Genomic DNA, 26,614 nt, shown 5'->3' with positions numbered 1-26,614 from the left:
AAGGAAAGAATAATCAAATATAGACCTTTAGTTGTTTTAAACTTCTTGTTTAATTGCTTTGTTGCAACATTTACTATTGTTAATATAGAATTTTAGTTGTTTTCCACTTATGGTTAGTTTCTTATTTATCATGAATGTTATCTAGACTGTTCTGGGACCTTGGGAGCGAGAAAACAAGTGTGGAACAACTTCGGGAAGGTTGCAGAAGCTACTATTTTAAGGGGAGATGATGGTATTTTTTTTTATGAAAAATTACTAAATTTATTACCAATGGTAGAAATTAGAAATATTTTGTGTTACAACACAATATAGGGCCATATAACTTTACATACGGGCACAGACAGCAAAATATGGATTTTTAAATTACACGCCCGCTTTTATTGGTTTCCAGTAACTTCATTTTTTTTGCTACATTGCCAGACAAAATGAATATAATTTCTGAACTATTAAAGTTACATGCATGATATTTAGAGTACACATTCTTTAGACTATTAGGAATCTTTTCTCTGTAACAGAATTTTGTTAATTGATTTCATTTTAAAAATACGTGCGTTTGTTTGCAAGAAAGGAAATCAGAAAATTGTTATTAAATTTTAATCGTTTATTTTACCAACGTAGGGACTAATATCAAAATTCTGTTACAGACAGTTTGTAGATCATACTTTTGCAAACACATTGCAAAAACTGTTTGAATCTATCTTTAAAAACGGTTTAGATATATCGGTTTTAGTACAATCCTGCATTGGGTATATATATATATATATATATATATATTTTCAAATTTGAGCCCCCAAATAATTTTTCTTTTCAAAATATTTTTATTTGGTTGAGTTGCCACAGCTATGAGCTCTCTGCATACAAACAATTAATAATTTAAACCAAATAGGAAAAAAGTTTTGAAAAATACCATCCTCTCCCCTTAAGAGAGCAAGTCGAAAATTTTGATTATGAATTCCTACGGTTGGACCAAAGATCAAGTCAGAACTTTAATTGAGGCGTACAGAGAAGAAACATGTTTATATGCTATACAAACAGCATTGTTAAGACATCTTGGCCCGTATTTCTACGCAGTAACCATTTTCTGCTCCACATTCTGCTCTTTTTAATTTGATCCGTCTCCTCAGCGTTCAAAGCTATACTCGGCACAACATATAGTGACGTACTAAAAAATCCAAGATGGCCGTACTTCAGTCTTACCAACTTTGAACGTAAAGCACTAATATTAATTCTTTTCAATAAATTGAACAAATTGTCAGTGGAGAGCATTTAAAAATTGTGGATCAGAATAAAACAAACTCTGAAAAAAAGTAAAACAATTTATGCCACGAAAGATGGTATTATGTGCCGTAAATAAAATTTGAAGAACAATTTAAATGGTCATGTCTTAAAAAAAAAAAGATATTCTTAAAAACTACATTACATTCATCACTATTATTTTCCATTTCTTTTGCTGCACATATTCCTCTTTAATAGATATAGATACGCATGTATAAATATAATTAAAAAGTACAATGAGAAAAGTGAAATTTTATTTTTAACTAACCAAGTAATGAAAATTTAAAAATCATACTTACTTTTCACGACCAATCTCTATACAAAAAAAAAATTAAACTTTGATTTTGTATAATAAGGATTTGTTTCAACCAAATGAAAGGACAACTTAAGTATTTTTATTATTTCAGGATTAATGGAGAAGGGTGATGTAATTATATATATATATATATATATATATATATATATATATATAATATTGTTGTATAACATTATGGAATGCTGACAAGTTGATGTATTGAATCAGCATTACACAATTCTAATATCCCGACTTTTGCCTCAGGACTAAGGGAATACTTCGACAAAGGACAGATTGCAAATAACTTTATTTTATATCTTCATTATACAAATTTAACATAAAGCACAGTTAGGCAACAACAAAAATACGCAATGAACAATCAACTGTATTATTTTCTGTGTAACAGCACACTTACTTTATTTTTCTGAAAAATACAAAGTGATATAAAAAGAAAATAACTATGGTTTTGGATAGACATATTATGTTTGCTCCAGCATTTGCATCAGCCATAATTCTTAAATTAGTAATTATATTACCAAATTTCCAGACGTCCTCTTCCTTAACCAACCTCTTGATAATGTTTGGTGGCATCATGGGATCCTTTGAGACTAAAAGAAAGACAGAATTTGATTTAACACAGAAATTGTCAATGTTGAAAGGGGATCTGTGCATGTTTAATATAAGAAAGTAATTACACATAGCCCCATTTAACAATAACTGAATTAATTTTTAGTAGAATTATAGTGGACATTATGGTGACAATACTGGACTGGACAATTAATCATGTAAATATTAGTAGAAAAGGGGGGGGGGGAATTAAAACTAAAATAAAAAATATATTATGTTGTACACAGAATGAAAATTAATACTGCATAAATAACATTGTACCGGTATCTAAAATATGACATCAGGCTTTGAAACAGAAATGTTGAAAATAAGCCAAACTTTCAGTGCAATCTAGCTCAAGGATCTGGCAAGTTTTGTAGCAAAATACCACCCTCACAGAATCCTTTGCTTTTGAAGGTACACAAATCTAACTATATCATATTTCGTGAAAAAAATAGTGGTACTGATATAAGACATCATATTATCAGACACTTTCACTTTCCTCTGAATTAATGGTGGCCTCTGATATGCCTGTCTAGCTGGAAGTCATTGTGCAAAATGTTAACCCTCATGGCATGGATGTCGGAGAGGTTGGTGTATCTGAGAGACCAACGAAATAAGCCTCACTGGCTTCTTGGAACATCACGATAGCTAATCCTTGGAAGGGAAACTCTATCGTTAAGTCCTAAGCAACAGAAAAAACACAACTTGAATTTATCAATGATGAGATCGTCTAGCATCCTTGTATTTGAATGTACAGCAATCTATCTGTAGACATATCATATTTTGTTAAAAAAATAGTGGGTTTTGATATGAGGTGTCTGATCATCAGAGATATTTTCACTTTTCTTAAATTAGCGGTGGCCTCTGATGCACCTGTCCTGCTGTATGTCGTGCAAAATGGTAACCCTCATGGCCTGGATGGTGGAGAGGTTGGTGTATCGAAAACCAGCCTCCTATGACACACCTTGGGCAATGATTGTGTTGATAAATTGGTCTACACAACTCGCTTCATATGGCTGAATGACAAACAATTAACCACCATTGGGGGGGGGGGGGGGGAAATTACTTATGAATTACTTACATTTAGAGAATCACCTTTCCAAGTATCGTTTATTCCTGTTTGCATTGTCTGGCAATGGTAACCCCAGTCTCAGTCATGTCTACAAAATTCACATTTAAACATAAATAATGCAATTTAACATCACAGTTCATTACTCAGATTCTACAGAAATTATATTTACCATTAACTGATCTCGTCTCCTTTCGTTGTGGGTTTGTATTCTGCAATTTTATTGTGGTAGAAAGCATTATCCATAACAATAATCGAAGGACCTAAATTTCTCAACCCAACAATAAGCTACCTTTCCACCCACTTCTGGATTGTATTCATGGCACCATAGTAATCTTGGCCAGTCTTCAAATTGGATGCAAAAAGTTAAATCTGCATCTATAAAAGAGACAAGATATTTAGATTCTAGATAGAACACATAATAAAAGTTACTACACTATACATAGTTTAATAGTATTGTAGTTATATTACCAGGTTCCAGCTTGTACAATGACCAGTCTTCCTTCCACAGCAGGTCGATGCATAACTCCTTGAACCTTACCACCAACGATACTGGATTGCTCCATGAATGTGTTGCAGTCTATGAAATATACATGGAATTAATAATGTTACAACATTTATTCCCTTTACTATCTTAAAATATTGTAATAAAGCCTGCCATTCATAAAAATCCACGTTTCATCCAGAAAAACAACAGACTTTGGACCCTCACTTTTCATATTTCTCACATATTCCCTTAAAATTAATATTTTTACTTTCTCTTACTAATGTGAGATTGCCCTCTTTTTTCAATTTAAACTACATTTCCTTCAAAACTGTCCTTAATGACGAACGTGATCCTTCAAATGAAGTATGTAATCATAGTTTCCTGTTACATGGCCCAGTACCAGCATGGCTGTTACTCTTTTTCCTGAACAGGAATGAAAATAGTACTGGTAGTGGTAAATAAGAAGTAATTATAAGAGTAAAGTCTACAGTCTTTTAACTTATTAAAAATTAAAAAAAAAAAAAAAATGTTACTGCCATAATTTTCTTCATCTCGATTCGGTCTATCATATACAAATCTTGCAATGACTTCCTTGGAAAAATTATCTGATGCCAGTTATAGATTGTGGATATTTCTTGTTTTCCCCTGGTGTAGACAGCATATGCCTCTTTTCAGATTTGGTAATAATTATTTCTACTGCATTCTATGAATGCTGTGATAAAAGTATGGAGATTATATATTTTATTTACAGTATTTACTTACAAATGGCTTTTAAGGAACCCAGAGGTTTTTGCTGTCCTCACACAAGCCCACCATTCGTCCCTATCCTGATCAATGTTAATCCAGTCCCTAGCATCATATTCCACCTCCCTCAAAATATTATCCTCCCATCTACGTCTCGGCCTCTCCAAAGGTCTTCAAACTAACTCTATATGCATTTATGGACTCACTCATTCGTGCTACATACCCTGCCCACATCAAACGTCTGGATTTAATAATGTTAGGTGAAGACTATAATGCTTGCAGTTATGCGTTGTGTAACTTTCTCCATTTTCCTGTAACTTCATCCCTCTTAGTTCCAAATATTTTCCTAAGAACCTTACACTCTAACACCCTTAATCTCTGTTCCCCTCTCAAAGTGAGAGTCCAATTTAATGCTTCATATACATACATGCCTGTGGTGTAACAATATCTGGAACAAGTAAACATATAATATGCTCCTTTTTAATTATTCCTATAGCCTTAAAGATTATGGTAATACATTGAAGTACTTGGGACAATTATAAAAATATTCTTCTGCGTTATTGAATACCTATTTTTTTTTTACTTAATTTCTAACAAGAATATTTTTATACATACGAAAGGTTATCAGTGATGGGACTTTACTTTATTTGGGACTTGTATTTCTAAGTAAGCTTAAAATTTTTCAAAATTCAGTTGCATGTAAACTCAACCACATGCATTAGTTTATCATGAAGTTGTATTAGATTAGGTTACAGAAAAGTCTTCGTATGTTAAATTATATGTAAATATTTTTAACACACTATCATGGATGCATCCTTATGGAATAAGATCTGTACTGATCGAGTCAAATATTATCTATAAAAACAGGTAGGCCTACTTACAAGAGATTTGCAATTCTTGCCATTAGAACCGCTTTGGTTTGACAGATATCTTCATATTCTGCTTCAGCCTTCAATTGTCTGTACATATTCACCACTGCTTATTGTAAGCTGCTCTGTAACGAAAGTATTTTCTTTCTTGATGTAGGCCTATAAGTTCTTCAGACTCTTTCCTTCTGGACATGTTATAACCTTAAAATAAAGTGATTATTGCATTTTAAAATATGAACTACATTTAACCTAACTTCAATCTTGATTTTATTCACTTTCATTAGACTGAATATTTGTAAGGTTATGTAAAATTATATAACGTAATTCTCCAAAATAACTGCACCATTGGAGACACTGTTTTCCTTTGTTCCACTGACTTCTGTGAGATTTTAACACATGGTTTTAGTTTGGAGCTATAAATATTTTCAACATAGAAGTCATTTGATACCTGTATATTCTAATGGATAGTTGGAAGTTTTTATAACAGCAAACTAATAAACCACGTGTTTATCGCTATATACATCTCTCATAAGCCAGTGAAACATGCCTTCTTTGATGTAGCTTCTCTGGATAATACCTTATATTATGATAAAAATGTAATTGTTATATCATATAATTTATTTTTATATGGATAATGTTTTAAAATTAAAATAATGCTCTTACCTCGGCAGAATCATCTGTAGGCCTAATTATAAATTTCACTATTCTAGAATATAAGTATGCCTAAGTAATATAATATCTTAATACATACTAAATAACGGTGAATCTTAATACAACACAACATTTTAATATGTTAATTTATTGTAATATTGCAATGTAATGCTCCAAAATTTCTACTTACCTAGAAACATACAATACCGGTAGTTCTGATAATAGCAATAATTGCACCACATAGTTGTATTATGTGATGTGGTGGAAATAGTAACTTCACGTACAACTCGCAATTCCCGGAATATATTATAATCGCGATATAAAATACACGCACAATATTACGTTTGAATAAATCTAGTGAATTTTAAATGGAGTAGCGGGTAGGCCTGAATAATAATTCCAAGTGTACCAACATAAGAACTACAAAATGACTAACTATCATGATATCTAGAACATGTGGGTGTTGAAGTAAGTGTTGCCAGTAGTGAAGTGAACCTGGGCGCTGCAAAAACACTAGATTTCAGCTGGTGATCACGTAATGGGGGAAAAATGTTGAAGTTGCATCTTAGTACCTCAAGATATGCTGTGCCGACAATAGCAAAACAGCGAAGGCTGCTAAACGTCTTCTTCGTACAGCTTCCATATTTATTGTTTACAAATCGTACCGCGCCAGCATCTCCAACTTCCAAACTGGGATCCAGCCAAAGAGTTTGTAATACTTCAAACTCTTTGGATCCAGCATGCAAGGCAGCTCGCTCCGTGTGAACGAAAACCATCACCGCAGCCACCACGGCACCCAGCCTTCTAGCCACCTTGGAATCCATCACAGAAACACGCACCGTCTGAACCAGGCTTAAAATTCTACATTAACAATAGTAAATGTTGCAACAAAGCAATTAAACAAGAAGTTTAAAAGAACTAAAGTTCTATATTTGATTATTCTATCCTTAGAAACTAAGAAATACATAAAAAAAAAAGATTTAGTTGGAGAACAACTATTTTGGTGACACTGAACCAGCACAGAAGCACGCAGGAAAAATAGCAAGGAACCTATCCTCGAAATCCAGCAAGCTAGCCATCCACGGAGCCACCAGAGCGCATTATTAACGGTGAGTGACCACGAAGGCGACCCATCCGCGCAGCCACCTTGGAATCCATCACAGAAACACGCACCGTCTGAACCGGGCTTAAACTTCTGCGCAGCCTGGGCTGTAGGGGCTCGGGACAAATACTGCAGTTGAGCCGTTTTTTTGTAACAGTGCAGTGATTTTTCGGAAATTGGCGTTGGCAACACTGATCATAGTTCACGAACTTCTCGCTGTAGGCTCTAGGTTGTAGTGTTTAGACTGTGCGAAGTGGTTTTAAACTTGAAAATGATGACGAATGATTTTCAATGGTTTGAAAGTAATGTTTCACGTCTCTCGGACGATGCCTTTGATAGAATGCATCTTTTATCAGAGTTGAAGATAGCTTTCGGCGCTTTAAGTTATTCTCAACAGAAGTCTATTCTTTGCAGCTTGAAATTAGATCAGATATTTGACTGTTTGAACTCCTCACGAACGTAAGATGACAGTGCTGTATTTTAAAAATCTTTTGACATTATTATACGTCATAACATTCAGAATGCGTGATATCTGCACTTCAACTTCATCTTCTGAAGAAAACTTGCCTTTAACAAAAAAGCTGTATAAGATGTCATATAATTATGGTAACAGGTTCTAATTTTTCTTTTGTTCCATTTTCGCCAGTGCTCAAAGTGACTCCAAAGGAGGTGACTGTATGCAACTAATATGAGTAAATACAGGAATTTGAAGAGGATTGTTTAGAAATATTAGCTTAAAAATAGAATATAACATAGGGACTGTATAAAAACTTTAATTACAAAAACTATACAATAACCTCTTAGCAGGTAACATAATTGAAAGATTAGGTTAAACTAGTGCAGAGGTAGTTCCCTTCGCACTGCGCTGATACACTTGCATGTACGAATCTGAGACAGGTTAGGTTTGGTTAGTTTAGGCTTTTGTTATGACTTGCCTAGGTATACTATGTACAATAAACTCCATAAGCACAAAAAATCCCTTATAAATTCAACGATTTTCACTTCTGAAATCCCCTGGGGTATTTTCCTAGTACCCAGTACTCGTTACATAGACCACTCTTACACTAAACCTGGAGTAATTTAAGCTTATTAATCAAATAAATGATTCTACTTACTGTTTTTTATATGCTCACCTGTATGTAATTTCTATTTTATACATATTTCATTGTTATTTTCCATCCGAAGGTCATTAAGAACGATGAATATTACTTAATATCTCCTATCTTTCTTCAAATAATGTTTATATGCCATATTAAATTTCGTTTTCATAAGTTAACAATGATGCACGTTGGGAGCAACATATAAGAAATTATTTTCCTACACAATGCACGCTATATTCACGTTGTTTTGAAATGATTAATCGAAGATGGTTTGCTTATTGTTTATTATACGTATGTAATTTCTATTCCGTATGTTTTTTTGGTAATTTCCTAGTACCCGGTACTCGTTACATAGGTCGTTTTTATGTTTAACATATTTAGTATAACTTGTTGCTTACATTTTATGTGTTCTTTCTTGTTGGGGACTTAGTCCCCAAACCCTCATGCAATTAATTTATAGTAGCCTAATACACCGGTCCATCACCTTTGGGTTGATGGTACGAGTTATATTTTATTGTGTTTTCTTTCTTGCTTTAGGGGGCTCCGCCCCCTAAAACCCCTCTTGGGGACTTGGCCCCCAAACCTTCGTGCAATTAATTTATAGTAATTAACCGATCCATCACCTTTGGGTTGAAGGTACGAGTTACATTTTATAATGTGTTCTTTCTCCCCTAAAAACCCCTGTTGGGGACTTGGTCCCCAAACCCTCATGCAATTAATTTATAGTAGCCTAATAAACCGGTCCATCACCTTTGGGTTGAAGGTACGACATATTTTATGATGTGTTCTTTCTTGCTTTAAGGGGCTTTGCCCCCTAAAACCCCTGTTGGGGACAGCCCCCAAGCCCTTATGCAATTAATTTATAATAATTAACCGGTCCATCACATTTGAGTTGAAGGTACTGGTACATTCTTTAATAAATCACTGAAAAACAAATGTGAATATAATAATTATAGGATGTGGAGTGAGTACGAAATTATTATTTTTTGGCGCATCATTTTTAGGTAAATAACGACAAATAAAAACTAACATGCCACATAACATTATTTTAAGAAATACAGGAAACATGCATGAATAATATTCACCATTCTTAATGATCATGGGATAGAAAAAAAACGGTAATTTCATAGAAGACGGGCAAAATCCAACATGGCTGACGAAAACTACCAAAAACGTTCTGCCAACTATGACGTCCAAATGTCACCAAACATCGCAAAATCAAAGATGAAAAATGAAATATATATTCATATTTTTAAAGAAGAACAAGCCCTCCAAAAAATGAAAATATAATATTTTCGCCTTTGATTTTTTTTTGGCGTTTCGTGGCATTCGAACTTCATAGTTGGTAGTACTTTTCTGGCAGTTTTCGTCCGCACTTTACCCCCAAAAATCACTAAAACACAAAACAAAACATAATAATTTATCATCTTATCAAATAAAATTCAATTCTCATCGACGTCTTCAACGACAACCTCTTCACTTCCAGTATAAATGACACAGGCTTTAAGACAATCTAACCTTAAACCATGCAGCCAACAAAGAACTAAACCAACACTTTGTCGTACAGTCAACTTTGCATAAATAAACCACGTGTTTACACTAAATGAAATTCTCTTCGAACACTTATTACACCTTAACTTCTACAGAAAATTCAGTAAATAATTCCTTTAAACCACAGAAAAACAGTTTTCTTCTCAACATTCAACACAATCCTTCTTAACCAGCGAAAGAACTAAACGAAAATCGACACAAAATTTAATAGATAAATTTCAGAACACGGTTTCCTTCCTTTCCCTCTTGTGCACACAAAATAAATTATTGGCACTGAAAAGTGCCTTTTCGTAAGCATGATGATGCGCATTCGACAAATGCAGACAAATCTACAATGTAACACCACTCACGTCAAACAACCAAGAACAACAGGACAACGTCATTATCCATTCAAAATTAATGAAAATTCTAGAATAAATGACAACTACAACCAACCAAATCGAAAGAAAATCACAAAAATCATAAAATGAGTAACTTTCAATAGCTTTAGCCATCAGACACAACATAACACCACTCACGCCAAACAACCAAGAACAACTGATAACGTCATTATCCATTCAAAATTAACGAAAGTTCTAGAACAAATGACAACTATAACCAATAAAATTAAAAGAAAATCACGGTGACACCTAGTACAAAAAACCTAGAACTAACATGTAAAAGTCACTAAAAGATCACTAACATTTAACTCTGAAATAAAGAAGTTGGTAATACTTACTATATTCAACCAAGTGCCCATCTTCTATGAAATTACCAAATAAACTTATATAAAAGTATGTTATATTCACATTTTATCAATTTTATTAATGGTTTGCCTTACTGGCTCATTTTTCAGGTTTCATACTTGTACCCGGCCCACTTCAGGCACTGATATTTCCTTCCCCATAATACAACAAGTAATCGCCTACTTGTGATATGCCATTCCCATCTAACCTAACCTCTTGTACTCCCACGAAGTCTACTCTATATCTAGCTAGTTCTTTTGCTACTAATGTTACTCCTCCTGTTCTATATAGACTTGTAACATTCCAAGTACCAAATCTCAAAACCTTATTCCTTTGCTGAGGTCGTGCCAGAGAATCAGTCCCATTCCGAGGCTTATTTGAAGGATTCGTAACAAGCTGTTTTTTACGGTGATGGGTTGTTAGCCCTTCGCCCAACCCCCAAGCTGGAGGACCACCCCTTATCGGCTGTCCACGACTGCTTATTCAATATATTCGCAGCTACCCTCCATATCTGGAGGCCGTCTCCTCTATCCGCAACCTGAGGACGCGCCATGCCGTGGTGATAGGGACCCACAATACAATACAATACAATATGAACACTAATAAATATAATTATTAAAAAAATTAGTAAAAGTCAGACATGTTTCGGAGATGCTTCTCCATCGTCAGTGACTTTACCACGACGGCTGGTTCAGGTGATCGAACCGTGTTGTTGCTTGGCTTAAAGGAGACTCGCAACAACGCGGTTCGATCGCCTGAACCAGCCGTCGTGGTAAAGTCACTGAGGATGGAGAAGCATCTCCGAAACATGTCTGACTTTTACTAATTTTTTTAATAATTATATTATATTTATTAGTGTTCATATAACTGTAATATCAATTTTTTTACGTTTCTTATTCTCTCATTGCCTTTCGATACTGTGTACCTCAGTGAAACGACCTTTTCGAGGTACATGGCTACAAAAACAAAATATCGAACTTGTTTGGACACAGAAGACGATATACGTTTTCAACTGACTTCTATGACACCGGACATTGACAAACTCTGTCGCAAGAAACAGCACATTCTTCACATTAACTTCGGGTGTACATGTAACATTGTAACATTTTTTAAATATCTTAACTACTTGTTAATATCATTTTGTAGATTTAAATAAATTATATCCAGTACTTTTTTACTATTGTTTCCTTTAGATACATACTTCCGTTTATGTATCATGTGAAATATGCTTCATAGAACGTAGACAGATAAAACTAAAAAGTAAACATTTCTTGGGGCTCCACGAGAAACTTTTGCTTCAAAAAGGGCTCCGTGGCTGAAAAAGTTTGGGAACCGCTGTATTAGAGTATTCGAGGTCTTTGGTTGACTTTCCTTTTCTTTTGTAAATATTGAGTGATGTAACCGCCTATTGGTGCTCAATTAAAAACGGTTATGTTTATGCCCATAATATGAAGGAATAAAGTGATTTTCCCCAAAATTTATTTCTCCTTTGTAGAACGAAAAGTGAGATTGGAGTGGTGCATGGAAACATTTCACTAGACATTTGGATATGGGATGTAAAATAATTGCAAGATGAACTTGTATAATTACGGTATTTGTTAAAAATTATAAGTGAAGTGATACTTCGGTGGCTTCATCTGTTGGGCTGCTCTTGGTATTGTTGCTTATTTTCTTTCTGAACTGGAATTTTGGAACAACAGTGGGGAAAAACTTACCAAAAGTACTGTATGATCTTTTTACAGGGAACAGATTGTATTAACATGTGATGTGTTGATACTGTTTTTGTCAATTCTGGAGCCAAGAGTTGTATTTGAACAGTATGAAGAAGCACTGAAAAGGGCTTTGAGACATCCAGTTCCCTGTGTGAAGCAGTTTGTGCTGAAAGAGGCAAGTATGTCACATAAGTGCAATTGCAGAAACAGGTAGGTAGAGCAAAAGAAAATGTTCACTTGCTTGTTTGGAGCTTTCAATGCATTGAAAATTACTGTTTAGAATTTGAACATAAACGAATATTGTAATAGGAAATACCGTATTTAGAATCATTTGCTATTTTGTATTTACTTTAGTTTCCCTCACATTTTCCAAATGGTTTTATGTAAAAGTATAGAATCCAGAATCCATATAATGACTTGAGCTGTGCTTGCGCGAACACAACGTAAATTTACAGCTCTTATCAGAAAAATTCCGAAGCTTGTTTAACCATTCTCCTCCCCTACATCTCTTCCACCCCTTTCCCAGCCTCCAGATCTTTCTCTCTTTTCTTCTGTTCTTTTTATTTAGTTTCCTAAGCCTTGGCTCTCTTAGCTGTCACATTTCATTTTAAGACATTCCTGTAAACGTATTTATCTCTGGAACCAGTAGGATTATAACCAGCTGCACTGCCACAGAGAAAGTTGAAGAAATGACGATCAAACATTCTCAGTTTGCTCTCTTATATTACATCACAACTGTTGTAGGGGGTTAAAGTGACATGTCAAGTTGTGATTGGCTACAAACAGTAAAATAAGTACAGAAATTAAATACCAGGCACAAACAAGACAGCTAGAATCGAATACCTACATAACCACACAGCTATATTGCATTACAATGACAATGACTAGCAGATCTGGAAGAGACGAGGAGGATTACTGGTGTAGATAAGTCTAATGATACTGTGCATGTATACCAGAAATTTAGTGAATTGGTTACGAGATGGATTCAACACTTGCCCTTTTTCGGCAACCACCAACTAAACTAAAGGTAAACTTAGGTATTCTATGACAACTATTTCTTCATCAAACTCTATCTAACCTTGACATTGGCTGCGTTCAGCCGGGACAGTGCTGAAATAGCGACAGCATTGAACACCTTGCTGACTGACAGTGCTGAAATAGCAGCTGCCAGTTTTCATAGCAAATTTTTTTTTTTTTTTTTTTTTTTTTTTGCTGCAAGCCTGCTGCGAGCCAGCGAAAGTGGAGAGAGTAGGCAACAACCAATGGTGTCTTATATTCCGGAGTAGACGGAACAATGATGTGTCTCTTTGTAAACACAGCGGACATTTTGGAATCTGATCATTCAGCCATTCACAGGTGCTGTAACTCAGCAAAAATGAATAGCTGAATTAGCGCTGTCCTGGCTGAACACAGTCATTGACAGTGAGGCTACCTGCCACTGGTAGTGGGGCTGTCACTTGTCACAAATGCATCTCCTCATCAAACCCTACCTAACTTTGCCATTAAATGTAGGCCTAATGTAATGAATAATACAAGTTAGGTGCATAGATTGGAGATCTACTATGTATGGTACTTTGAATGCAAGTTACATCAGTACTGATGAGACATATGCATGACTACTGCTTTATTGATGTCATATTTTGCTGTCTGTGCCCGTATGTAAAGTTGTATGGCCCTATATTGTGTTGTAACACAAAATATTTCTAATTTCTACCATTGGTAATAAAATCTTATCAGATTATACCATGAGATGAGTATTAAGATAAATATGCAGAATGAACTGTAAGTAATGTCAGTAATTCTACTGGGTGATTCCTTGAGTAAAAAACAACAAAAAAAGTCAAATATCATTTTGCTATATTTTGAATAGTTTTCCAGAAAGACGTGCCATATTAAATAAAGCCATTATTATTACATTAATTATGAGAACTTGCAATGCTGCGCCCTACAACCAGCTGGGAATTGTGTTGCTCTGAACAAACTGTCCACGTGAGTTGTTGAAGGTCAATGCCATCTTGCCATGTACATTGCATTTAAATTTGTAAGAAAAAATACAGATGATATACAGATTAATTTTTGTGTTTAAACTGTGTTAGATAATGGAGAATGAACACTACTTGTTTCAAGTTAAAGCTTGGACAATTTAAAATAAACTCTATAACCTAATTTTAATTATATATTGAGAAAACATAGGCAATAAGACACACTTCATTCAAACTAAATGGAAAAGATTAAGAATTATTTCTACAGTCCCATTTCAATTGAATGTTCTAGAGATCGTGAACAGTAATGATTAGACACCGGATTTATAGACACTAAATATATCTAAAATATGCATGCATTTATGCTGTCAAAATCTTCATTTCGAAAATATGCACTAAACATGCACTAAAAATTTTAATTTTAGATTTATGCATTTTGGTACTTACAATGTACATTTTTCCTTAGACATCATTCTGGTGCAAATTTAGCTTTCAGATAAAGCTCCCTATGAAGCAGACTTGAATAATTTCAAGGGAAAAATTGTTCCGGGGCCAGGTATCGATCCTGGGATCCTTGTCTGAATGCACCAATGCTCTACTGACAACTACCCAGGGACTTCACCGACACTGTCTCTATTTTTCGCTTCTGGTCATTGTAATTTGATTTGCAGTAAACAATGATTATTTTCTCCAAATGCTCAGGGGTAAGTTTATGAAATTTTTCACGTAACACAAGTTCGTATGCTGAGAAGAACCTTTCCACGTCTACAGATGTTATTGAACAAAATTGGAAAGCACTTACTTGCTGGCAAAATTTCTTCTGGAAGAACAACGTTTTCACATTGAAGATATTTATCCATAGAACATAAAATTTTAATGTCAGGATTTCTCCCTAAAACAGCGCACAATTTACCACTTAATTTTTCTGCCTACTTTAAAGAAGCACTTTGAAGTTTACTCTAAACCTCCTTGAGGATAAAGATCCATATAAAGACAAACCATACTTTTCGAGGTTTTTTTACTTCAGCTAGGTATAACTTTGAAATGTGCCATGATTGCAAATATTTCACTATTAAAATATTTTGTGAATGTTGAATTGACAAAGCTTCAGTTGGATTTAGCACACCAACGAATTCTTTAACTGCATTGAAATTATCTGAATAGAGAGAGCAGCTTCAAATCACTTACCCCAGCTGTTAAGTATTGGCTCTGGGAGTAATTGGAGGTCTGTAAATTTTTCTTTATAAGCATTAACTCTGGATGGGGCTTGAAAACACTTCTGCTTTCAACTATAAATAGGAATGTTATTCCTCAGTAACACTACGTGATTTTATCAGTACCACTCGGAGAGGCTCCTTATGGGTGCCTCCACAGTAAAAACTTTATTAATCTTGTCACTAATGTGTTTAAATATTAATTTTAAAATTAAGAATTAAAAAATACATGTATTATATGCTCGATGCATTTAAAAATGATGAAATATGCAGCAACATCGGAAATATGCAATTATATATACTATAATATTCACATATAAAAACAGAAGAACATGAAACATATTGCAAAAGTTAATTCCATATCACAAGTAAAAACAAACCAAATATGCATTGGCATATAAATCTGATATCTAGTAATGATGCATATTTCTCATTATAAAAACAAAATTTTAAAAACATTTAAAACTCTGAAGGAAAAAAATAAAAATACGATGCTTATTTCACGTTGAAGTAACTAACAAAATTAAAATAGTAATATTGTGAAACAAGTGTATAATGTTATAGTGTATTACATGAGTAAATATTATGAAACGAATGTAGTGAATTTCATATCTTTTACGAATGTAATAATTGACTCGGTCGGAGCTAAAAGGAATTGTCACTTTTGACAACTTTTGAGGAGAAGCAAAAACATTCCACTAATAACACAAATATTATATTTTTATGTTATAGAAGACAAAAGAATATTTAAAAGTCTTAGTTCCTTCTTCCACCGTTCGATGCGCATGACATCAGTTGTTCAAATTGTTGCATAACCCAAAACTTCATATTTTGACTTAATTCCTTTTAGCTCCGACCGATTCAATTGTATAACATTATAAATGAGTTTCATATGCTATTATTTGTACAGCAGCTTTATAAAAGAATATTAATAAAGAAATAACATCAGATTTGTAATGATGTGTAGTTTGATATCACGGTCTATGAAAAAAGAGGTTACTTTGACAAATTTGATACAGTGTTTAGCATAAGTCTCTCCTCAGCTAGCACACTCATTTATACTCAGTTACATTGGCAACGAATTCCACTTACATGCATAACATCCACTCTCAGCTATACGTACATAGAATGCTATTCAGTTACTACCTGCTCTAGATCAAGGCCGCACCACTGCTTCCTTGCCTTATCTTAGTGCTGCCAACTTAAGCATTCCCACGTGACTCTGAGTTCACTGCAGAGAGACTTTTCCCATGCAGTGTATATTAAACATTATAGCACTGGCAAATTATTTCATTATGTTAACTTTATGATATAAGTTATGCCTTTTTAATAGAATTCATGACGCTTTAGTTGTCATGGTATTATTTTACGACACTAGTACGATAATGTGGCATATTAAGCATGATTTTCACTGACAATAAAGACTGTATAAACAGCATTATAAAATCCAATAAGAAAAGTTTATTTTACATTATAAAAATGTAATTAATGATTTAAAAATCTCCTTTTGTCGTAGTATGAGCATTTTCTTCAGCCAGTTAGAAATAGTTACCTCCCACTTTAATTTTTAAAGTAGTAATTGGTCTCATTATCTCAGCTATTTCTTGCATACGTGAGCTGTATCTGTTCAGGCAGCTTTACAGTGTTGTCACAGCTCAGCAGGGTTTAAAATTTCTTTGCGGAACAAAAGCTTCCATTGTTTTGATTCAAATTTCTGCGCATTTAAAGGACAAAACTAAAATTCTTTTAATAATTTATTATCATAGTATACTCCTCTCTTAAACTGACTGAGCATATTGGGAATTAATTCAATACCTTACATAAAATACGCTATGAAATGTTTCATATAAAATAATTTTTTTCTCGGAAAGGAAGCACAAAGGAGCAAAATTGTATTAAACTTTTTTGTTTTAAATAACTCAAGGAATAATCCCTTGAAAAAATTAATGACATTATGTTTCACTTTGTATATTTGTTATATACAACAGTAAATTGGCAGACTTGATTCTAGACACCAGTTTTACGAGGCCCAGAAATTGAGTCTGACCAATATTTGTTAGTGTGTCCAGTTCTTATGACACTGCGATGGTATAAGATAAAACAAAAAATTACCTAATTCTAGCCTACACTTATCATATGAAGTTCACCTACTTAACGACCCTAGTACTAAATGGTTGTATGAAAAAAGACTGGATGAAGTAAACAAAACAATAGAAATTGGCACAGAAGTTGAAGAGGAATGGAAGAACATCAGAGACATAATAAAGCAAACTGCATTCGAAAGCTTAGCTACTAAGAAAAAGTGGCTTAAGAAAAGAGGACTAAGGAATTGGGATGACAGAGTAAAAGAAATTATTGAAGATAAAGGAGAAGCGTATAAGAAGTATCTTAGTATACAGGAAAAGATGATGATAAGATTGAATAACATTATAAAAAGAGCAATTGAGGACCGTTTTTTCAAAAGTCCCTAAATACTTAAAAGTGAAATTTTCAGGAAACGTTTTTTTAAATGATTAAAAAGTATTTACCCCAAACATTTTAATTTTTTCATATCATATTGTTTAATAAAGCAGTAATTGTATTATATAATATTAATATTTTCAAATTTAGATTTTAAAATGAAAAAAAAAATGTAAACTTTATAGTTTTTTCAAAAGTCACTAAACATTAAGAGATGGGAACATAACACACATTTTGTTAACATTTAAACCTGCCTTTTTTGTATCTTTTTTTTTTTTTTTTTTTAAATTTTTCTGATATTTTATTTTTTGTTTATATATGATTTTATCATATGTTAAATGTATTTATATTGTATTAACTTGCGATTGTTATATTTTATTTTCAACAAAGAACAAAATACAATAATATTACAGTTTTTTAGGGAAAACACAAAAACTCTATTCATTTATCAATGATAATAATATTGAATTACTAATATGAAAAAAGATAAGTCCAAATTTGGCGAAATAACCTAAAATGTATTATTTCCAGTCTGAAATACCCACACTTGAATAAAATTAAATTTGTGCACAAAATATTAGGAACATTCAATAAAATTAAATTTGTACACAAAATATTAGGAACATTCAATAAAATTTAACATGAATCCCCAGTAATGTCTTTATAGAAATCTTCAGAAGATTCTGGTACAATATTCTAAAATACTTCATCAGGTTGAGGACGTCCTTTTTCTCCTGACTGACCATATTCTTCTTAGGCAAAGTAGCTGCATTCCTTATTTCCAGTCTACGGGTCTTCTTTTTCAATACTTCAACTTCATTGGGATCTCCAGTGTAGGTGTCAGCCACTGACGAGTACTTTCTTGTTTGATTTTCTGTATGTCATCACTCTTTGGCCTGTAATTTTGAAGGACATCTTAGGCTTCAAGACATTTTTTCGTATATTGGATTTTATATCCTTTACTTCCCAGTCTTTATTCAATATTTTGACAGTACCTTGTTGACCCAGAATTTCATAGTACTCTGTAGGAGACAGAACTTCTTTCTTTGTTTCGGTAGGCTGTTTCTATTCTACCGAAGACTCTGTCAGGGCCATGTAGCTATGGCCACGAACTGGAAAATTGCGAACAATCTTGTTAAATGTTTTGCTTCTTTCCAAAAATGCCATTAGAGTAGCCATCATTACACTTTTCTTGTTCTGGGCAGCACAGGAGTCTAAAAATAAACTAACTTCAGTTGGATCATTAGCTGGCTGAGATTTCTCGAGTTTTTTTAAGGAAATTCAGTATTCTAGAAGCAACTTGATTACATCCTTTGGCTTCTCCTGTCTCTAGCCAATTGTAAAAAAATGTATTCTCCTTCGTCTGATTTTGTGAATGAATCATAACACATAAGTTATAGAACCATACTTGTCTCGAATAAAATACTTCACTTACAGATAGTTTAGGTATTGGTTGGTTCTGTTGTATGTCAAAGCATACCTTCAACACATTGGTATTTTCATTCTTCATGATTGTGTAGAATCTTTTAGCATAATGATTGTGCAGTCGTTGCATTGTTCTCAGTTCTTCTCCCCCCCCCCCCCCCTAAATCCTGCTCCAATTTATTTTCAGAAGACCACTTTTGCAAGTCGAGCGTGTATCTGTATTAGGACTCTTAAATGACAAATTAAAACAATGATAGAATACATGTTTGTACTTGATAATGAGCAGATAGGTAGGCCTTTGGTTTTTCTTTTTTGGCAGAAGTTTTTCCACATTTTCATCATATTCAGCTCCGGAGGTAAGTACTCTCTTCTAGACTTACTTCTTGCATAGTGGCTTTGTCTGCATTTATATTCTTTTATGTCTTTTTTAACAGCTTCTATAATTACCTTATCTTTGATTTTACTTCTGTCTCCCCTTCACATTTCAACTGGACACTTTCCTGTTTCGTGGAATCTGTTGGCAATATTAGTCTATCTTTCGGCCATCTTTCTTTCTTATGCTACATTTTACAGAAATACTATGCTTCCTTTTCACATGTTCTTGGCTTACTCTCTTACGTTTTGGCAAAGTGATTGTCATGCACTTCAATAAGAACTTATTTGATCTATTTTATTTAAACTGCTTACATGTTTGTGAAATGTAGTTAGGTTTTCATGAGTTAAGTCAGCTGCTCTGAACTCCTTTTTCCCCAAAGCTTTTGAATCGATGGGTTTATCCGAAAGCCCATGTGAACACACAATATGAGAGCTCTTGGTTTTCTTTGTAGTCTTTCTAAATGCATTTACCTTTGATCTAGACTTCCTACTGCCTGCACTTTCGACAACAGTTACACAATTTTCAGAATCACTAGAAACAGACTCCATATTATGATAGTTTACAATACTATGCTCTGACTACAATCATTTAGAAGCAGAGACACAGCTGTTCAGAATGACTGATAATCAGCGGTAATAAAAATTAATCCCGCAGAGCAAGACGGAAGGTGATTGGTTGACTTCAAAAGGAATTGTATCATATCTTTCTACATACCTGGCACATTAATATTAATATTCTGTTTCATATTGTTGTTCTAATGTAGTTTGTATCCGAACAAATTTAAATATATTTAAATAAATTGAGTTATTTATCTTTTAGGCCTACATGTACATTGTTGTTATAAATATAGATTGCTATCAAATTGTGGTGTGTTGCATAAAATAAAACTTTCTTTTTTTAATTTAAGTATTAATTTTACAAAATAATTTTTTTTAATGTGGTTGGTGTTATCGACTTCTGCTTTAACTAATGAAGAGGCAAATATCGAGTTTTGTAAAAGATCGCAGTTTTCAATGCCTTATAACAACAGCATTTGTCGAATTTTACTAAAACTGATTTTACAGGAATACGCATAACATAAATGTTGACATAAAACCACCAAAAACTATAAATTTTTAAAATTTTGGCTTTTAGCGACTTTTGAAAAAATGCTCCTCAATTGCTAAACATGAAGTACGAAAATAGGCTATCACATAATAAAACATGGAGGAGTTTGTATTTTTCTTAGAAAATAATGTAACATGATCTCAACCACAGATATGTAAAATCCTAAAATTAATGAGCAAAGAAATTAAAAAAAACTGTTCGACTTAATGCAATTACACAGGACTTATTGTTAAAATATTATCAAGATATATGGGGTCAAGAAACCTCCCCGCTTGTGATGCAGCACTCAGTAAATTGAAATACAAAACGGATCTCACTGGAAGAACTTTCCACAGTCATTAAAAGCATAAAGCACCAGGCAAAGACTGTATAAACATAGAACTTTTCAAACATGCAACTGGATAATTTTTGTTAAGATTCCTAAATTTCCTAAATATGATGTGAAATGGGACAGCACCACCTAGTAGTTGGTCGAAATCTATTGTGATACCTTTTTACAAGAAAAGAGATAGAAATGGCTGCAGTAATTATAGAGGAATTAGCCTATTAAATACTGGTTTCAAAATTTTGGATGGATTTTATGAGGACATCCTAGGAGAAGAACAGAATGGATTTAGGAAAAGGAGATCATGCTGTGACAGGTATTTTACAGTGAAACTTTTGACAGTAAAGATCGTGAATTTAATATAGAAACATATATTGCATTCAATGATTTCAAGAAAGATTTTGATAAAGTAAACCGCAACAAACTGTTAGAAATATTGATATGTGACCATATTCCACAAATCATTCAAAACATTTTTAACTTATACAAAGAAACAGTGATTTCTGTTAAAGTGATGATAAAGTATCTAATTGGCTTGAAATTTCTTCTGGAGTTAGACAAGAATGCCCACTTTCACTCTTTTATTCGACATTTATATGAATGAAATAATACGTGAGTTTAGACATACAAGAGATGGACATATAGGCCTACTACCCCTCCAAGTTAAATTTGCATCCCATGAATGCAAGAGACGAGTGCTAGTAGCTCGTGTTAGTATACAACCTACAGTTTCGTCTATGAGTGAGGTCATGTTATGAGAGATAATGCAATGAGTGAGGTAATATGTGTGTGTATATGAAGGTAAAGGTAAAGGTATCCCCTTCACATGCCATGAAGGCACTTGGGGGGCATGGAAGTAGAGCCCCATGTTTTCCGTGACCCCAGTACTAGAATGAGTGGTCGGCACCACGCTCTGACCGCCTTTTACCCCTGGGAAAGACCCGGTACTCAATTTTATAGGAGGCTGAGTGAACCTCGGGGGCCGTTCTGGAAGTTTGGCAACAAGAAAAATCCCATCACCACCCGGGATTATAAGAAATATGGTGCATAATATCAACACTTTCACAGTATTTATATGGGTACAACACTTTCAGCATCTCCTATATACGTGTATTCACCACTATCTCATACAACTCACTGGCACGAACAGTAAATACCTCTTTATTTTACTCATAGGTTACAAAGGCCAGAGGGAGAGGGAATGGTGATTTACATTCTTTCCAGATTTAACTTGGGCGCATAGTAGTTATCAACCGAAATTTATGTTTAGATAAACTAATCTTCGCAGGACAGATTAACAAATTAATGGCATTGAGATGGATTAGTGAAGAAAAAATTGAGTGCATAATAATAAACACAGGTTTAGAGACAATTGACGAGGAAGACTTTTGTGGCGACAGTACTGTGGGCAATAATGATGTAATACAGATACTAGTGCTGTGCATGATTAGATTTTATCTGTAGAAGTTGTTTGAGCGCTTTCCATCGGAGTCCTCCGATTACCTCTATTTGATGCCGCACAGGTTGTATATATGCTGTGGTGCAGACATACACTTTCTGCTGAGCATTCCTTTATTTTGATCATGTAGTGGTTCGAATCCGAATATTTTTTTAATAAGTGTGTAATTTTTTTTTTTATTCTCTCATTTTATACTCATTTTTTTTTTTAAAGTACTACTTTAGCCAACAGATTTTTTCTACTTTTGAAATTCATAGCATTTATGGAAGAGTGTGTTAGTTTTACGTTATTCATCAAATTAATGCCATTAAATTCAATTATTGCGAAATATACAGTAAAAGTAAAATTTTTCAGTAGCTAATGTAAACAATTATAGTTCTCCAAGAAACATTCGTTTATTCACAAATAGTTACAGCCAATTAGTCTAATCAATTTAGTTTAACGTAAAATATATTAAATGAAATTTCAGAATGGAACCAAAGAAACATGTGGTATGAATATGTTAAGGTTCACTGTTTAAAAATAATTTATTCAGGCTTTGCGTTACCTTTAACTCTGGAAAACACTTTTACATGCATGAATTTGTTCCATTAGAACATACTATAATATTAATAAATATACCGTAACAATAATGATAATAATAATAATAATAACAACAACAATAACAATAACAACAGTAACTTTCGATGAATATAATTTTTGTTGACGTACAAAATTTTGTCTAGTCTTCTTTTGAGAAGATTAACTCCAGGGGCGAATGCTGGTCATGAAAGTTAGGCTTGCTCTTTTATTGATGGGGAAGATGGGAGGATATAATTCATAATTAATGAAACATAATCAGACTCACATAAATAATTTATTTTATAACTATGAAATCATTATGAGCCATTTATTTAACATTTTAGTGAGTTAAACATTAAAATATGTACATAGAAATGAAATACAGCTCATGATTGAAGCGTTCTCTGGAATAATAATTTAATGTATGTTAGGTTATTTTTGCGTTTCCAGAATATATTGAATCATTAATAACACAATTCCTTACTGACAAAATATTATTTCCCTCCAAAAAACAAAGCACACACTATAAACATTTGAATATCGTTCTGTTCAATGCTGTTATACCAGATCTTGTATGTTTGATGCTATGTAGGCCTACCTCAAATTTGAGATTTTGGAGTTAAGTTCTTGTTCCAGAGATCGCCTCAATTTATCTGGGCTACTTGAAAACAAACTCTAATATGTGGCTTTTCTTTACAAACTCTTCAATAACTTGATCATAGAAAGTGGATTGTAATTTAATCTTTGCAAGCAATTCCTTCTCAATTGACAAAATAGCTAATGATGACAACCTTTCCTGACCTTGAGTTGACCTGCAATATGTATTTATGCGTCTTAGTGCTGAGAATGAGCATTCGGCAGAGGATGTGGTAGCAGGAATGGTTACTACCAGTTGTATTAGTTTGTAAACCTCAGGCATACCCATGTACACTTTATTGGTGTGCATAAACTGCATTAAGTCTGTAACACTTTTTCCTCTGAACTCAGATGAAGAATACATTACGCTTAGTTCAGTCTTTAAACGAACTATGTCGAAAAAGGACCCATAGGTTTTTTCTAGGGAAATAACATCACTGTCTGGGAACTTGTTTCTATGCTTTTCAAACAAATCACAATCCAGTAGCGAAAAGAACACAAAGTTTTCAATAGATTTAAAACGCTCTCCTATTTGAACCAGTATGTTGTCGAGAATTTCATTGAAGAGACGGTTTATATTTTAACTTCTCTTGATCATCAGAAATTGGACGTCTTTTAGAACATGGCTTCCCTCCACAAGCATTGATTTCAGTCTCAGTGTTGTCATATATTCTTGTGAAGTCTACGTTTCTCATAGCCTGGATATTTGAAGAGAGATCTTCAACTTTTTTGGCACAGTACTTTATATCCAGACTTTTTGTTTGCAAAATGTTAAATACAGTATCGGACAATGAAAAAACCTTCGAGAACACTGCCAGCAGAAATCGAGTGTTAAAGGTACATAGGAAGGACAAAAATTATTCTGCTTTCAATACTGTATCGCCATCCACTCATCTGAAGTATCCAGAATTTCTTGATAGAATTCCACTAACAAATCATAATATTCCTTCACAGTATTAACGAGATGTGAAGAGAAATTCCATCTCGTTGGTGCCACAGTTGGCAACTTCTTCTGAACGAAGTCCTTAAGAACAGCTAGCTGTTCTCTTTGTAGACTTCGTAAAAAAGCAGCAAGTCCTGACATCATTTGAAAGAAAATAGTACACTCTTTGATTTTCGAAGCAGACTACTGTATTATCAGATTCAGAAGATGACTATAACAATGCACAAATGTCACACATGGGTACTGTTCTTAGACTAATTAATTCAGACCATTCACATGACCAGCTAAGACAGCTGCACCATCATATGTTTGAGCCACAATCTTTTTCTCACATTCAAACTCTTTTAGAATCTCACACACGTGCTCGAAAAGGGCTCCAGCAGTGCGATCTCGACTCACGTCAACAAAACCTAGAAATCTTTCTTGAATCTCACTGTTTTCGTCTATATAACGAAGCACTGTAGTAATTTGCGATTTATTTATGATATCGGATGTTTCGTCCAACATTATCGCTACAAAGTTCGTTTGTGCAATCTCTTCTTTTATTTTTTTCACAACTAGAGTGTTAGTTGGGAGACCGGAGGGAAAAAGACCTTTAGGGAGGCCGAGACGTAGATGGGAGGATAATATTAAAATGGATTTGAGGGAGGTGGGGTATGATGATAGAGACTGGATTAATCTTGCACAGGATAGGGACCGCTGGCAGGCTTATGTGAGGGCGGCAGTGAACCTTCGGGTTCCTTAAAAGCCATTTGTAAGTAAGTAATAAAGTAATGTTTGCAATTAAATCATTTTGAATTGTAGACGATGTCCCTCTAAAAATAGTAGAGTCTTTCAAATGAGTTGCCAAAAGGGGATCATATTCGCTTATCAAATGTAGAAGTTCGATATAATTCTCCTTGTTCACAGAAGTTAAAGATTCGTAATGTCCACGAAATGGTAGCTCCTGCTTTGCTAAGTAACACACTGCATCAATCAAACATTTAAGAACTACACGATTCCTTTTTGCCTTTTCATTGTGGAGTAGGTCACTGATGCGTTTCTGTTCATCCAGCTGGTGATCGATCCTTGTTTGACCAAAGCTGTTCAACTGCAGAAAACACTTTATATGGTTTGCAGACTTTTCGTGTCTTGTAATGGACAATGTTAAAGTGTTTAAATTGAGGGGTTTGGGGGAAAAAACCAGGCAGCTCCAATTTTTTTTATTTTTGAGCTATTTATGCAGAAAGGAAGAAAAAAATACGCTCTATCGTTTGGCCGAAGAACCAGGTAGTTCCAAGAATTACATTCACAGTTATAATGCATTTTGGATCTGCCTCTTTCTGTACATGTTCATTGTTTGGCGGTAAAACCAGGCAGCTCCAGGAGCCACCTTGTTGTTTCACCGAAATCTTACATTATTGTCAATAGGAAGCAGCGCTATTATCACAGCTTAAAAGACAAATAAGAAGGTTAATATTAATCCACTGTTGTCAGTATTATATTCGTATCACATTAGTAGTCAACATGGAGGCTAGTGAGAGTGATTTTTCTGCTTTTGAGAGTGAATATAGGCCTAATCCAAATGAAAGTGTGTCTAGTGATGAAACATCCAGTATAGATTCATTGAAAAAGAAAATAGAACGTAATCCAAAACGGTGGCTCTCAAATACAAGGAAGGAACTAGAAATGAGGTAAATCATACGTGAACAAGAAAGGCAAGAATTTTCCTGTTCGTGTTTCTGAATCCGACTGTAAATGCAGCAGCCAGTGTTACCAGAAACTTGGTAACCAAATGCAAAAGGACATACTGAAATCATTTAATGACATGAAGAATAAAGAAACGCAAGATGAATATTTGGGTGGCCTGATAACTGTTCATGATGTTCAATGACACCATTGAGGTGGCATTCCTCGTCTGCACACATTTTTATAAGACACCGTTGAGGTGGCATTCC

General features: G+C 33.9%; 1 protein-coding gene and 1 long non-coding RNA gene across 11 annotated transcripts in view; one reads left to right on the top strand and one right to left on the bottom strand.

The window, feature by feature from the left end:
• Positions 1 to 1,778: 1,778 nt before the first annotated feature.
• LOC138696173 (uncharacterized) lies at positions 1,779 to 6,608 on the bottom strand. The gene is made up of 6 exons (XR_011331263.1): positions 6,190 to 6,608; positions 5,361 to 5,549; positions 3,720 to 3,828; positions 3,421 to 3,626; positions 3,261 to 3,339; positions 1,779 to 2,178 (listed from the first exon to the last, which is right to left on the bottom strand). It is a non-coding gene; the product is annotated as an uncharacterized lncRNA (long non-coding RNA).
• Positions 6,609 to 6,986: 378 nt separating this feature from the next.
• Positions 6,987 to 26,614, top strand: part of LOC138696171 (26S proteasome non-ATPase regulatory subunit 5) — a 109,362-nt gene continuing 89,734 nt past the window's right edge. Inside the window, exons 1-2 of one of the 10 annotated variants that reach the window (XM_069820773.1) lie at positions 6,987 to 7,108; positions 12,220 to 12,399. In XM_069820773.1, the coding sequence (XP_069676874.1) occupies positions 12,371 to 12,399 (29 nt within the window). In that variant the 5' untranslated portion in view covers positions 6,987 to 7,108; positions 12,220 to 12,370. Of the gene's footprint in view, positions 7,109 to 7,302; positions 7,561 to 7,583; positions 7,715 to 12,219; positions 12,400 to 26,614 lie in introns of those variants that run through there. The other 9 variants (XM_069820774.1, XM_069820770.1, XM_069820769.1 and 6 more) reach the window with 9 other exon arrangements.

The sequence above is a fragment of the Periplaneta americana genome, chromosome 3, assembly GCF_040183065.1.
Source record: "Periplaneta americana isolate PAMFEO1 chromosome 3, P.americana_PAMFEO1_priV1, whole genome shotgun sequence".
NCBI lineage: Eukaryota > Metazoa > Arthropoda > Insecta > Blattodea > Blattidae > Periplaneta > Periplaneta americana.
The sequence above is the reverse complement of the archived record's forward strand: the minus strand, read 5'-3'. Positions and strand labels throughout refer to the sequence as shown.